The 14,665-nt window shown below is 38.3% G+C and overlaps 1 protein-coding gene across 1 annotated transcript in view; it reads left to right on the forward strand.

Moving 5' to 3' along the window:
• LOC306869928 (DNA polymerase epsilon catalytic subunit A-like) overlaps nt 1–14,665 on the forward strand; it is a 28,272-nt gene that overhangs the window by 6,200 nt on the left and 7,407 nt on the right. The window contains exons 13-38 of the mRNA XM_079416883.1: nt 236–368; nt 2,249–2,362; nt 2,485–2,697; nt 2,796–2,903; nt 3,049–3,177; nt 3,324–3,426; nt 3,772–3,918; nt 4,063–4,208; nt 4,416–4,564; nt 6,905–6,997; nt 7,096–7,240; nt 7,417–7,574; nt 7,752–7,947; nt 8,754–8,968; nt 9,051–9,153; nt 9,283–9,363; nt 9,702–9,824; nt 9,904–10,113; nt 10,239–10,451; nt 10,976–11,119; nt 11,270–11,410; nt 11,634–11,787; nt 11,921–12,027; nt 13,132–13,308; nt 13,393–13,616; nt 14,192–14,412. Coding sequence (XP_079273009.1) covers nt 236–368; nt 2,249–2,362; nt 2,485–2,697; nt 2,796–2,903; nt 3,049–3,177; nt 3,324–3,426; nt 3,772–3,918; nt 4,063–4,208; nt 4,416–4,564; nt 6,905–6,997; nt 7,096–7,240; nt 7,417–7,574; nt 7,752–7,947; nt 8,754–8,968; nt 9,051–9,153; nt 9,283–9,363; nt 9,702–9,824; nt 9,904–10,113; nt 10,239–10,451; nt 10,976–11,119; nt 11,270–11,410; nt 11,634–11,787; nt 11,921–12,027; nt 13,132–13,308; nt 13,393–13,616; nt 14,192–14,412 — 3,947 coding nt within the window. The remainder of the gene's footprint in view (nt 1–235; nt 369–2,248; nt 2,363–2,484; nt 2,698–2,795; nt 2,904–3,048; nt 3,178–3,323; nt 3,427–3,771; nt 3,919–4,062; nt 4,209–4,415; nt 4,565–6,904; nt 6,998–7,095; nt 7,241–7,416; nt 7,575–7,751; nt 7,948–8,753; nt 8,969–9,050; nt 9,154–9,282; nt 9,364–9,701; nt 9,825–9,903; nt 10,114–10,238; nt 10,452–10,975; nt 11,120–11,269; nt 11,411–11,633; nt 11,788–11,920; nt 12,028–13,131; nt 13,309–13,392; nt 13,617–14,191; nt 14,413–14,665) is intronic.

Below are 14,665 nucleotides of genomic sequence, written 5' to 3' on the forward strand. Positions count from 1 at the left end.
ATTTGAGAAAAACATTTATTTCATAATGATATTTCCCCCCATTTTAAATTCTTATTATCCAATGAAAGGTTCGATTTTTGCGAATTTTTTTCATAAAAGATCAAAAGGATTAACAATGCAGATTAATTTTCACAGCCTTCTTTGATCATATTTACCAAGGGTGCCGATATTTTTGGCAATGACTGTATGACTTTATTTTAGTAAATATACACTGTGTCTCTCTCTCTTTATTCAGGTGGGTAAAAAGAGACAGTTACTTGCCTGTAGGAAGTCATAACCTCAAGGCTGCAGCGAAAGCTAAGTTAAGCTATGACCCTGTAGAGCTGGACCCAGAGGAGATGTGCCGTATGGCTACTGAAGAACCACAGGTGCTCTTCCTTTACTCTCCAGCTCCAAACTCTCATTCATTTACGCAAATGACTGTTCACTTACACAGTAGCAGCTGCAATAAGATATTTAGCTTGTCAGTTATAATTTTCAATGTGTTGTGCAGCCAAAATCCTGCTTAACATAGCTGCATATTAAACATTTAATATGCTCTTATTAGCTGTGATTTCTATTAGTTTGTGCATCATTCATTCATTCATTCATTCACTTTTTAATTACTTTTATTTATTTATTTTATTTTTATATATTTTATTATTTTATTGGTAACACTTTACAATAAGGTGTCATTTGTTAACATTAGTTAATGTATTAACATGAACAAACAATGAACAATGCATTTATTACACTATTTATTAATCTCTGTTAATGTTAGTTAATGAAAATACAGTTGTTCATTGTTTATTCATGTTATTTCAGTGCAATGACTAATGTTATCAAACACAACTTGTGATTTTAATAATGCATTAGTAAATGCTGGAATTAACATGAACTAAGTTTAATAAATGCTGTAGAAGTATTGTTCATTCTTAGTTCATGTTTACTAATGTTGTTAATTAATGTTAAAGGGGACCTATTATGCCCCTTTTTACAAGATGTAAAATAAGTCTCTGATATCCCCAGCATGTGTATGTGAAGTTTTAGCTCAAAATACCCCACAGATAATTTTTTATAGCTTGTTAAAATTGCCACTTTTAGGGTGTGAGCCAAAACGCTCTGTTTTTGAGTATGTTGCTTTAATGTAAATGAGCTGGTGCTCCCGGAGAATAGGTCGGAGCTTCAAGAGCTCACGTGCCGGCAATTACAGTGCTAGCCTTTACAAATAAACGTTCCCCTATTAGTACAAGCCTATTATCTTTACAGAAAATGTACTCTGTTTAAAGGTCAGTCATCTGATTATACTGTGCATAATAAATTTGCGTTTATGAATTACACAGACGGGGAGCACGGCGGGATAAAAATAACAACATAGCTGGTCTCATGGTGCATGGCATGCTATCACAAACTTTATAAGTCCCACTCGTGATTATAAGCTCAACAAACTCAAGCGATCGACTCGCATTGCTTTCATATGCAACTTTTAACCACCACATTCCTATTCACGATCATTCATGAAGGCAGCACCATTGAAAACAGACCGAGACAATGGCAGCTTTAGCATCATTAGCCTTTCAGAGTGCCAAAAAGCTCATTCAGAAGGGCAATTTGGAAAACAAACGCGTGGTACTTACTTTGTCTGGAGCTGAAGTTGGCGCACAAAGTGTTTGTATTGATCCCTACACGTATTGGGGACTTTACCGATTTTTCCAGGACATTTCCTTAAACAATGAAACTTGACCATAGTGTCCTCAGCGGCTCAAATGGAGGGAGTCTATGGAGACTCCTATGTTCGTTAGTGCATCCCAAAACACAACACTTGAAATGTCTCTTTGGCGCTGACATTGTATATCTCCAGCATTAATTATTTTATATCTTCAGCTACAGCAAGTAATCCGTAATGGCAGAGGCGGACCGCAGGTTCTCACTCAGGCCTGTGTCTATGCTTATTGGGCAGTGTCAAAAATGGGCGGCACTTTTTCCCCTCCGTGACGTGAACAGAGGGATAATCTGAAACTGCTTGTTCTGAGAGACTGTTTATGATTTATTTTAGATTATAAAAAAATGAGTGGGTGGATTTTTACCATTATAGGCTGGTTGTTTTCACATACTGCGGCCACACAAGGTGTTCAAACACCTTATAAAAATTATTTTTGTATACTAGGTCCCCTTTAAATAATGAACCTTATTGTAAAGTGTTACCATTTTATTAAATATTCAAAACAGTGCTTACTTTTGCTTTATGTGCTGTATTATTGTTTTTCAGACTTTGGCCACCTATTCAGTGTCTGACGCTGTGGCCACATACTACCTTTACATGAAATATGTTCATCCCTTTATTTTTGCCCTCTGCACTATAATTCCTATGGAACCCGATGAGGTCTGTATTCACTAAATCTTCTATTTTTATTGTAACTACACTGATGAATCAAAACTGTAGATGTAATAGTAACATCATGGTGTTTTCTTTATATGTGTGTCAACACACAAATGTATAAACAGGTTTTGCGGAAAGGCTCTGGTACCCTGTGCGAGGCCTTGCTGATGGTTCAGGCCTTCCATGTCAACATTGTCTTCCCAAACAAGCAGGAGCAGGTTTTTAACAAACTCACAGATGATGGTCATGTACTTGACTCTGAGACTTATGTTGGTGGCCACGTCGAGGCTCTAGAGTCTGGTGTGTTTCGCAGTGATATCCCCTGCCGCTTTAAAATGGTAAATAGGACTTCATCTTTAATCAAAGCACACAGTATTGAGCTGTTTTATTTGTGCTGTATCTACATAATTATTTATAATTTTTCTTGTTCTGACAGAATCCAGCAGCATTTGACTTTTTGATTCAGAGGGTGGAGCGTACTCTTCGTCATGCAATTGAGGAAGAGGAGAAGATTCCCCTTGAGCAGGTCACCAACTTTAATGAGGTCAGTCGGTGTCATGTTTAATGTTCAGTATGACATTTTGTGCCTTTGGACACAAGGCGTGATGGCAATTTTATGAATTATCATTGGCATGCATACATGTTTCAAAGTTATTCTACAGTTGTCATGTGAGGTTTACCTGTTTTAGGTGTGTGATGAAATCAAGAGGAAGCTGATCTCTCTGAAGGAAGTGCCCAACAGAATCGAGTGTCCTCTTATTTACCATCTGGATGTGGGGGCCATGTACCCCAACATCATCCTCACCAACAGACTACAGGTACAGTACAGTTCTCATCTTGGATATGTTGTAAAGGTGTTGATTTAATTATGATGACATTATTAGACAAATTCTGGTTTGTCTCGTTTAGCTATCAAATGAAATAAGACAAATTATCTATTTCTCTCCATCTGTTTTTCTTCTAGCCCTCTGCCATGGTGGATGAGGCGACCTGTGCTGCCTGTGATTTTAATAAACCTGGTGCAAACTGTCAGCGCAGGATGACTTGGCAATGGAGAGGAGAGATCAGTGAGTAATTTGAACTTCTTATATCTTTGAGAAGACGTTTAATTTTTCTTTTGAACAAAATGTTTTTTGAACATTTTATTGATCAAAAGTCATAGTAAAGTCACTTATAACATAACAGTTTTGTGATCTTTTGTAATAAATGTTCAAATAAATGCTGTTCTTTTGAACTTTATATTCATCAAAAACTCCAACATTTGTTATGGTTTACACTCAAATATTAAGCAACACAACTGTTTTCAACAGTGGTAATAAAAAATGTTTCTTGAGCTGCAAATTAGCATATTAGATGACTGTCATTGACACTGAAAGTAAATGAAAAGTAAAAAGTTTTTCTTTTCCTCCTAGTGCCCGCGAGTAGAAGTGAGTTTCATCGTATTCAGCAACAACTGGAGTCGGAGAAGTTCCCCCCTCTCTTTCCTAATGGTCCACCTCGTGCTTTCCATGAGCTCAACAGAGAAGAACAAGCTCGGCATGAGAAGAAGCGGTTGGGAGGTCAGTATCCACCTGCGGGGAACTAGGTTTTGTTTATTTGTGTGACTTTTGTCATAGACCAAGATGAGCTTAAATTATGCACTTGCACTCACTTGTATAGACGAATATTGATACACATTATTACATTTGTATTTGTTTTCTTAGACTACTGTAGAAAAGCCTATAAGAAGGTTCACCTCACCAGACTGGAGGAGAGAGTCACTACCATTTGCCAGAGAGAGAACTCTTTTTATGTTGACACGGTTCGAGCCTTCAGGGACCGTCGATATGAGTTCAAAGGACTCCACAAGGTTCTGTATTCAGACCTAAATCATTTTTATTATTTTATGAATGTTACATTCTGTCTACATAGTACATCAAACTCTTCTATTTCAAAAGGATATGTTTTTCTATGATATATCTTCTTTTAATGTGATAGTTTAGTGTGCTTACCTATGCTTGAAGGAATAATTTGTATATCTCTTTTTATGTTTTATCTGTTCCTATAATCTGTCCAGGTGTGGAAGAAGAAGCTGTCTACAGCACATGATAATGGGGACGCAGCGGAGGTGAAGCGCTGCAAGAACATGGAGATTCTCTATGAGTCTCTGCAACTGGCACACAAGTGCATCCTCAACTCCTTCTACGGATACGTCATGAGAAAAGGGTATTGAACCATCACTTTTTAATAGGGATGCACGATATTGGATTTTTGGCGATATCCGATATGCCGCTATTTTTCAACTCATTTTGGCCGATACCGATATATTTCCTTTTGTTTGGGAATAACACCAAGTCTCTCCTGTGCAGAAATTATAAGCAAAATATTTTTAATTTTGGTTAGTTTTTAACAAGAACTTATTTGTTAGAATTAAACGATAATGAAGGTTTTTTAAAAGTGCATTTAAAGCTTTGAAAAAGAATAAACTATATATCAATCACTGCATTTTTTTCCCAGAAAGATGCTGTTAACCCTAACATTTTGTTTTAAGATTTAACATTTGTAGATGGTCTAGAGTTGTAAAAATTTTATAATTTGTTTAAAAAATAAAACATATTACACATTAATGACTAAATCAGTATATATAAAATTATTGTGCCAATTAAATGCCATGTTTGTGATTATTATTTTTTTTCATGTAAGCTATAGCTTCTGACCTTTTAAATCAAAACATACTCATTATTTTATGACATCAATTACTGCTTTATTTAATCGGAAACACAGTCTAAATGTTATTTGTGTAGGCTATTTTACTTTTAATTTCATTAGAAGTAGGCCAACATCGCCCCCTACAGATTAAAACTCCTTACCGAACAGGCATTAGGACCCGGGGGAGGCTGTCACTGCTGCACGTGCAGGCGCGTTCGACTTTAAGCAGCGCCGCGCAAAATGATCAGTGTATGACATCAAATTACTGCGAGAGCGATTCGAATGCATAGGATCCGACTGCGCTCTTATCGCTCTCGCGGTACTTTGATGTCACACAGTGATCATTCTGCGTAGTGCTGCTTCAAGTCGAACGCCTTATCACACATAGAATGCATCATTCTGTATGTGCATTCTCATTTTAAATGCAGCGATCCAAAACAGTGAATCAAATCATCATTCAGACAAAACTTTGCTTCAAGAATGAGCCACACTGCTGACGTGATCTAATCACTAGCACTCCCTGAGCACATGCGAGTTAAGTATTCCTCTTATCGGCAAGACATATCGGTATAATTTTCCGATAATATCGTGCATCCCTACTTTTTAAAGGGGTCCTATTATGCTCTTTTACAAAGTCTTGATTTTGTTTTGGGGGTGTACTAGAACATGCTCTCATGCTTGGTGGTTCGAAAATCGCATTATTTTTCACATAATTGACATTATTACAATACCTTTCTCCCCAGCCTGGCACAAATGACTCGATTAGTTCTGGGTTTAATAAAGGCCCGCCTTTCCGAAAAACTAAATGTGTTGTGATTGGTTGGCTGTCCCAGTGCGTTGTGATTGGCGAACAGCTTAGACGGTGTTTCAGTATTGCGCCGCCCCTCGCCAAAACAGCAAGTTCGTCAATATTGCCATATCAGTTCAGACCCCGAGAATATTGAACGAGGATCGCGCAGAACCTTTGCAAACACGGATATTGCAAGACATATTAAAGTGGTAATGTTATTGTTGTTTATTTTTTTTAGCTAAATCAGGTTTTAGATAGAATGTCAACAACAGCTTAAAAATAACTGCATTGACTATGTACAGAAGTGCAACTGTAATATTATGTTTATTGTTCTTTAATTCTAACATTATAACATGAATTGCACTGAAACTGTTATACAGTTGAATTTATTTATACCATAGTCCCACAGACTTCCACTATTTGTGGCGGCATATATATGCAAATTAATTATCTTCCAGCAGGAGGCGCTGTTGGAGCAGGAGAGAGCCAGGTTTCCCGGTAACGCTGTACACAAAACCGAGCTCTGCTCACAAACACTGCTTTATCAGGCATTATATGCAAGATGAAATGAAAATGACATCCAAAATTTTCTGAAAATAGTTGGTTTCCATCAGAAATACAGTGATATAAAAACACCCACACTGGGTTTCGATTTTGAAACGTGCAGTGCTCAATAAAGCGTTCCCCACCCGCCAACCATTCAAATTTCCGTAGGCGGGATTTACAATTTATGATGTCACAAATACAGGAAAACAACTTTGTAGTCCAAACGAGCCATTCGTTGTAGTTCTTGAAAAGGGTTTTTTTTTTTTTTTTTACAAAATATCTCCGTTTGGAGTGGACTTTGAGATTTCTAACTTTGTAGATCTTTTTATGCCCAAACATACACACTACACATTGACTAGAATTCAAAAAGTGAAAAGCATAATAGGACCCCTTTAAGGCACTTTTATTGCGCAGTCATAGAGCAGATATACCTGAGGAGTTTCTTGTCTTCAGTAGTTGCTGAGATTGCTGTTTGTTTTATAACTCCTGTTTTGCATGATGTCTCATATTGTGTTTCACAGAGCACGCTGGTACTCGATGGAGATGGCAGGGATTGTCTGTTTCACCGGTGCCAACATTATCACACAGGCCAGAGAACTCATTGAGCAGATCGGGTCAGACTCTTACGCCAAACCCTTAAATAGTCAAAGTTTTGGTTATGTGATTAATTTACTGTAATCGATTGATTAATTGAATTTATTCTCCTCTTTAGGAGGCCTCTGGAGTTGGACACTGATGGTATCTGGTGTGTTCTTCCCAACACCTTTCCTGAGAACTTTGTCATAAAATCCACCAATGAGAAGAAGGCAAAGGTGACCATCAGTTATCCAGGAGCCATGCTGAATATCATGGTCAAGGTAATTTATCTTTCTCTTCTTTTGACCGTAAACCACATTATCGGCAGGTAAATTATATATTAAAAAGGAAGAGATCTTCAAAAAAAAAAAAAAAAAAAGTTTAAAAGGGACCAACTAATGATAATCGGGAAAGATCCCATTTTTTTGTTAATCATTTTTGTCACTTGTATGTGTAGGAGGGCTTCACGAATCATCAGTATCAAGAGCTGGTGGACCCAGCATCTTTAACATATGAGACCAGAGCTGAGAACAGTATCTTCTTTGAAGTCGATGGGCCATACTTGGCTATGATCCTGCCTGCCTCTAAAGAAGAAGGAAAAAAGCTAAAGAAGAGGTGAGAGAACTACATCAAATCATTTTGTGTGTGGATATTGTCCAGTAACTGCAGTCACTAGGGGATCTAAACTACTGTTGCTTTAGATAAAAGCCTCGACTAATGGGCATTAATTATTTTATTCAGTGTTTTTGGTTGCTATCTATATAGCTTGGTTCATATCTTCTCTATCCTCAGGTATGCCGTGTTTAACGAGGACGGGTCGCTGGCAGAGCTGAAGGGCTTTGAGGTGAAGAGAAGAGGAGAACTTCAACTCATTAAGATCTTCCAGTCATCTGTGTTTGAGGCCTTCCTGAAAGGCACGACTCTGGAAGAGGTTTATGCCTCTGTGGCTAAAGTGGCTGACTACTGGCTTGATGTGCTCTACAGCAAGGTATAGACAAATATTACAAAATTATGTATGGGTTTAAGTGAAAATTGATATAATCACTCACATTGTATTTTATTATAATAATTACGCCTGTGTTTAGCATTTTAAAGGGATACTCCACCCCAAAATGAAAGTTTTGTCATTAATCACTTACCCCCATGTCGTTCCAAACTCGTAAAAGCTTTGTTCGTCTTCAGAACGCAATTTAAGATATTTTGGATGAAAACCGGGAAGCTTGTGACTGTCCCATTGACTGCATAGTAAATTGCACTGTCAAAGTCCATAAAAGTATGAAAAGCATCGTCAGAATAGTCCATCTGCCATCAGTGGTTCAATCTGAATTTAATGAAGCAACAAGAACACTTTTTCTGCGCAAATATTTTATTCAACAATTCGTCTCCTCTGGTTCAGTGTAGCGCCATTTTGGAGAATATCCACTGGATGCAAGCAGTGTGTCAGCCGCGCCACACGGATGCGCTATTTTAATTAAATTCAAAGCGTAAACAAATGTTGAAGATGTATCCTTGTGGTGTGGCTGACACCGAACAGCGTACGCTGCTGGCGTCCAGAGGATATTCTCCAAAATGGCGCTACACTGAACCAGAGGAGACGAATTGTTGCATAAAATCGTTTTTTTGTTTTCTTTGCGCAGAAAAAGTGTTCTCGTTGCTTCATTAAATTCAGATTCACATTCACATGGGGGTAAGTGATTAATGAGAAAATTTTCATTTTGGGGTGGGGTATCCCTTTAACTAGGCAAAGCTGAATGGGAGGGATACTCAATGTTGTTCTTGTCTTTTGTTTTCAAGGCTGCCAACATGCCAGATGCAGAGTTGTTTGAGCTGATTTCAGAAAACCGCTCCATGTCCCGTAAACTGGAAGATTATGGAGAACAGAAGTCCACCTCCATCAGCACAGCCAAGCGTCTTGCCGAGTTCCTTGGCGATCAGATGGTGAAGGACGCCGGCCTCAGTTGTCGCTATGTCATCTCCCGCAAACCGGAGGGCTCGTCTGTCACTGAAAGGTTGTAACAATATTTCACAAAATTACAGTATTTTTATTGTGTGTGTGTATATATAAGAAGTTATTTATTCTACCTTACACAGGGCGATCCCTCTGGCCATTTTTCAGGCTGAAGAGAGTGTTAAAAAGCATTTCCTACGCAAATGGCTGAAGATGCCCAGCCTCCATGACCTTGATATTAGATCTGTGAGTTTATTTTATTCAATAAGTTTACCCTGGATCATTCTTAACCATAAAATCACAATTTCAATTATGTATTCTTTATTGTCATTGTCTTCTATTTTTCATATATGGTTTGTTACTTTCCCATATCAGATTCTGGACTGGGGTTACTACATTGAGCGGTTAGGCAGTGCCATACAGAAGATCATCACTATCCCTGCAGCATTACAACAGGTAAATAAACATGCATAGTCATTTAAACCCCTCTGAATCCTTGTACTCACCAGCTGAATCAAGCACTAAATCCTGTTGCCTTCCACTATAGTCAAAATGTTTGTCCTAACCAAGACATAGTTGCAACATTCTGTTGGTTTCTGTATCTGTCTCTCAATTGCCCCACACACTGTGAAGTCTCATTGGTGCAGATTTCCACTCTACATAACCATATATGAATCATACAGTGTTCTGATTGGCTGATTTGAAATGTGGCTGATGTGAAAATATTTAGCTGTATTTGTATTTATATATTCTTGTTTAGTTCCATGTTCTTAACAGTTAGTATTTTTGTTCAGGTGAAAAATCCAGTACCCCGTATACGGCATCCAGACTGGCTGCATAAGAAGCTTCTGGAAAAGAATGACATCTACAAGCAGAAGAAGATCAGTGAGCTCTTTACCAGTGAGGGAAAGAGACAGGTAGGTTTAATGTCACACATACCTTTTACACAACTTGTTGGCTGGCTGCTTCTATATGCACATATTTTGTTTCTCTCAGGTGGCCCATCAAACCTTACCAGCAGGTGAGACTCCTGATATGGAGGACTTCGGTGCTCCTCAGCGCCCTGTGCAGCCTGCCATACTCATCAGCACAAAGAGGAAGAGGATATCTCAAGGAGAGGACAGCCAGGCTGAGTCTCAAGAGCAAGAACTCACACAGTCTTGGAGAGAAATACTGGGGCCACCACCAGCCATAGGCGCCACCCGGGTATTTCAGACACCATAACAACGTTGTACATATGATCAGATATTAGGTTTTTTATAGTATTTCTATGCTGTCAAACAAAAGAGAGGCTCCACAGTAAAATCATCTGTATTTATGTGTGTGTATAGGAGGAACTTCTTGTCTGGTTGCGCTACCATAAGAAAAAATGGGAACTGCAGCTTCGTCAGAGGAAAGAACGACGGAAGCGACGGCGTTTGATTGATGGGGAATCTCAGCCGACTGGCAGTGGCGTAATCCGTGGTGGGCCGACAACAGGGCTAGGCAGCTTCCTGCGAAGAACTGCTCGCAGTATTCTAGACATGCCCTGGCAAATTGTACAGGTACGTCACACCAGCAGTTTAGATCTAACATACAGTACAGTATCTTATTTCTTTTAAAGAAGTCTCTTGTGTTCACCAAAGCTGCATTTTTTTTCTATTTGCATATATCAAAAATATTATAAAAACGGTAATGCTGTGAAATATTATTACAGTTTAAAATAACTATTTTCTTTTTTAATATATTTTAAACTGTAAAGGTGAAATTTTTAGAAGCCATTACTCCAGTCTTCAGTGTTTCATGATCCATCAGAAATCATTCTAATATACTGATTTGGTGCTCAAGTAACATTAGTTAGTTTTTGCTGCTTAATATGTTTGTGGAAACCATTTCAGAATTTTTTGATGACTAGAAAGTGCAAAAGAACAGCATTTATATGAAATCGAAATCTTTTGTTACAATGTAAAAGTCTTTACTGTCAATTTAATATTAATTAAAAAAATCTCACTGTCATTGAATGCTAGTGAATAACAGCAGTTTTGTTCTATCAAAACACATGATATGTTTCTTTATCCACTTCCTCCAGGTTGCAGAAACCAGTCACCCAGGCTTTTATAAGCTGTGGGCGGTCATTGGCAGTGACCTGCACTGCATGAAGCTCAACATCCCACGAGTGTTTTATGTCAATCAGAAAGTGCCCAAGCAAGAAGAGGGAGCTAATTGCAAAAAGGTCTGCAGTATAACATTTTAACCACCAATTCTGTGAATGATCTGTGTGATGAGCATTCTTGACTATAAGTAAATTTAGTGCTAGCCCATTCAGCTGCGAGTTTTTAATTGAGTTTGGGACAAATTTAATTTTGATTCATTTAAATGACAGGTGAACCGGATACTTCCACGCTCTGGTGTGGTGTATTATCTGTACCAGTATGCAGTTCCAGAGGACATGTACCAGGAACACATCAATGAGATCAATGCTGACCTCTCAGCTCCTGATATTGAGGGTGTCTATGAGACACAGGTAAGGGCCTTTCCCAAAATATGAGATCTTGCCTTTTAATAACTGTCATGATGTAGGAATTTGTCTTTATTTTGATAGTAACCCTGGAATATTCTACATACAGTATTCTACAAATAGGCATTTCCAGAGCGGGTTTCTGCACTATGGTGCACTGACCTTATTTATATTATCAATAGAGGTCATTTCCCTATGTCTGTCTCTTGCCCTTTCATGTGACCTGTAGGTTCCGCTGCTGTTCCGGGCTCTGGTCCAGTTGGGCTGCATGTGTATGGTCAATAAGCAGGTGGTCAGAGACCTGGCTGGCAGAGAGGCTGATACCTTCGACCTGGAGCATCTAGAGATGAGATCCCTGGCCCAGTTCAGCTACCTTGAGCCAGGTGACATAATCCTTTTTAGTTTTGTTGATTAATTGGTTACAACATTCGTACATACACTGTAGCAATGCTTACGCATCTAGTGGCTGGTGTGCTTCAAGGTGTTTGAGTTAAATATGTGTTTTATGTGTTACAGGCAGTGTAAGGCACATCTACCTGTACCATCACAGTCAGGGCCATAAGGCTCTCTTTGGCCTCTTCATACCATCCCAACGCAAAGCCAGCGTCTTTGTTCTCGACACGGTAAGCTATAAAATTCAGCTGGAAGCATGTGTGAACTCAAAACTCAACAACAATGAATAGGAAACAAACCAAAATAAACAAAGATGAACATTCAAGAGTCAGTGGACAGGAAATAGCTGATGAAAAGGTCAAATCCCTTTGCTTCAGACAGAATTTGGCAATATGGTATGGGATTGCTGATGTTTAACTACAGTACTTTTACAGATTCAAAACAATATGCCAAAAGAAAAAGTAATTTTACTATTGAAAGGGGTGTTATTAGGCATGAGTAATGGAGTACCTAAAACCCCTTCTCCTTGTGGTTTATTGCTTTGATAAAATGGCAACACAATGTAAAACACAGTATTCTATTTAAAAACAATAATCAAATGTTCACATCTTATGAATAATATAGTTTACTAGTTTAACTGTATGTCAAATTGAAATGTCAGCTAAGCTGAATTGTCAGCTCAATGACTAGTTGGTAAATGAGATATTAGGGCTACACGAACATTTTAAAATCACATTTTTACACGAAATGTGATTTTAAAATGGTGTTATTTTTCACACACAAAAAAAAAGACCCCTAGATTTGCTGTGCTTGTTTATAGGGCTGCATCATTTGGCTAATTTATGATTATAAATCAACACGACTATGAAATAATTATGATAAATAATCAAAATAAGTTTCGCTGTATAATAAAAAAGTGAGTGTTTAAGAAAAATATTTTACAGTAAAGCTGTAAACTTACAAAACTAATAATTACATCTCATTTAATTAGACCATAGAGCTTAAAGCTTCTCTTTTGTTGACAGTTTATAAGCGGTGCTCATTACATCTTGGTAAGATGGTTAGTGTTTGTTGCATTCTCAAATGTAAATACCCCAAACTGATTCTAGTTATTGTGGAGCAACATTTACTGTGAACCAAGCTGCTCTTAAAAAACAAAAACACCAGATTATGAGCTTGCGTGTAAAAGCACGAAGTATTTAATTAGATTGCTGCCTTTATTTGATAATAGCTCTAGAACTATTTAGATTTTATTTTAATCATGCAGCAATATGAAAAATACACAGTGCAAAAATTATGCAATTGACACTTCTGAAATTTACACCAAAATATAGGTCCGTAGTAATCAGATGCCGAACCTGAGTTCGTTGTACGGAGCAGAGCGCACAGCACTCCTGGAGAAGACCACAGAGGAGCTGCTGCCACCTGAGAAACATCTGTTTGAAGTGCGCGCTGAAAACGACGTCAAAGCCATCTACCGTGCACTGCAGCGCATTCTCCTCAACTACAAGGTACGGCCTCAACATTTAAAGCACAATACAGCTGACGACACAGTGAAGCAGATGAATAACAGCTGTTTTTCTGAACGTGTGCAGGAGGAGCGGCGTGGTCCAACTCTGATCGCTGTTCAGTCTAACTGGGAGCTGCGGCGGCTGGTGGCTGGCATGACTGTACTGGAGGAGTTCCCGGTGGTCCCGGTTCATGTTATTGATGAGATAAGTTACAATGTACTGGACTGGCAGCGGCACGGAGCTCGACGCATGATAAAACACTACCTGAACCTGGACAGCTGCCTCTCACAGGCTTTTGATATGGCCAGGTACATCACACTTTTGTCACTGTCATACTAGAGGTTTTATCTTGATTTGACTATGAAGATGTATTTAATTAGAATGGAAAACTGTCTTCAAAGAATTGCACTGAAGTCCGTTTTAAATGAGTGTCTGGATTTGTTTTTGTTGTTGAGGTGACATTTTTCTCGCTTGGTATACTGTGTGTGTGTGTGTGTATGTGTATGTGTGTGTATATATATATATATATATATATATTAGCATGCATGCATGCATACATATACACACAGTGGTGTGAAAAAGTGTTGGCCCCCTTCCTGATTTTTTTGCATGTTTGTCACACTTTAATGTTTCAGATCATCAAACAAATTTAGATATTAATCAAAGATAACACAAGTAAACACAACATGCTGTTTTTAAATGAAGGTTTTTTTTTATGAAGGGAAAACAAGATCCAAACCTGTGTATATATATTATATTCAAGATTCATAAGATTAATTTAATGTAATGTAATGGCCCCTATAAACCTAAAGAAATCAATATCAGAGAGCATAGGAGAAGCTGACTTCAGACTCATGTACCGTAATGTCCTTTCTCTCTGCAGGTATTATCACCTGCCTGTGGGAAATCTGCCTCAGGACATTTCTATATTTGGATCAGATCTATTTCTTGCACGTCATCTGAGAAAGCACAACCACTTGTTGTGGCTGTCACCTACAGCACGTCCAGACCTCGGGGGGAAAGAGGCTGATGACAGCAGACTGGTGATGGAGAGTGATGAGAGAGGCTCCATGGAGATCAATAGCCATGGCTGCTACTCAACAGGTAAGCAAATTCAGTCCAGATCAGACACGCTGACTAAGAGAACAGAAAGCAAAGACAGAGCACAAATATTGTATTTGTAGCAGATGATGGCAGTGTAGGTTGTTGGTTGTTGTTGTTGTTGTTTTATTACTGATTTGTGAAATGGGACCTAATAATAACTTTACTAGCATTAGGCTACATCGATAGCAAGCATAATACGCATTATAAATATTATATAAAAACCACCATGAGTGTTGTTTTAGTTTCATGGTAT

Source organism: Barbus barbus (assembly GCF_936440315.1).
Source record: "Barbus barbus genome assembly, chromosome: 5".
NCBI classification, from domain to species: domain Eukaryota; kingdom Metazoa; phylum Chordata; class Actinopteri; order Cypriniformes; family Cyprinidae; genus Barbus; species Barbus barbus.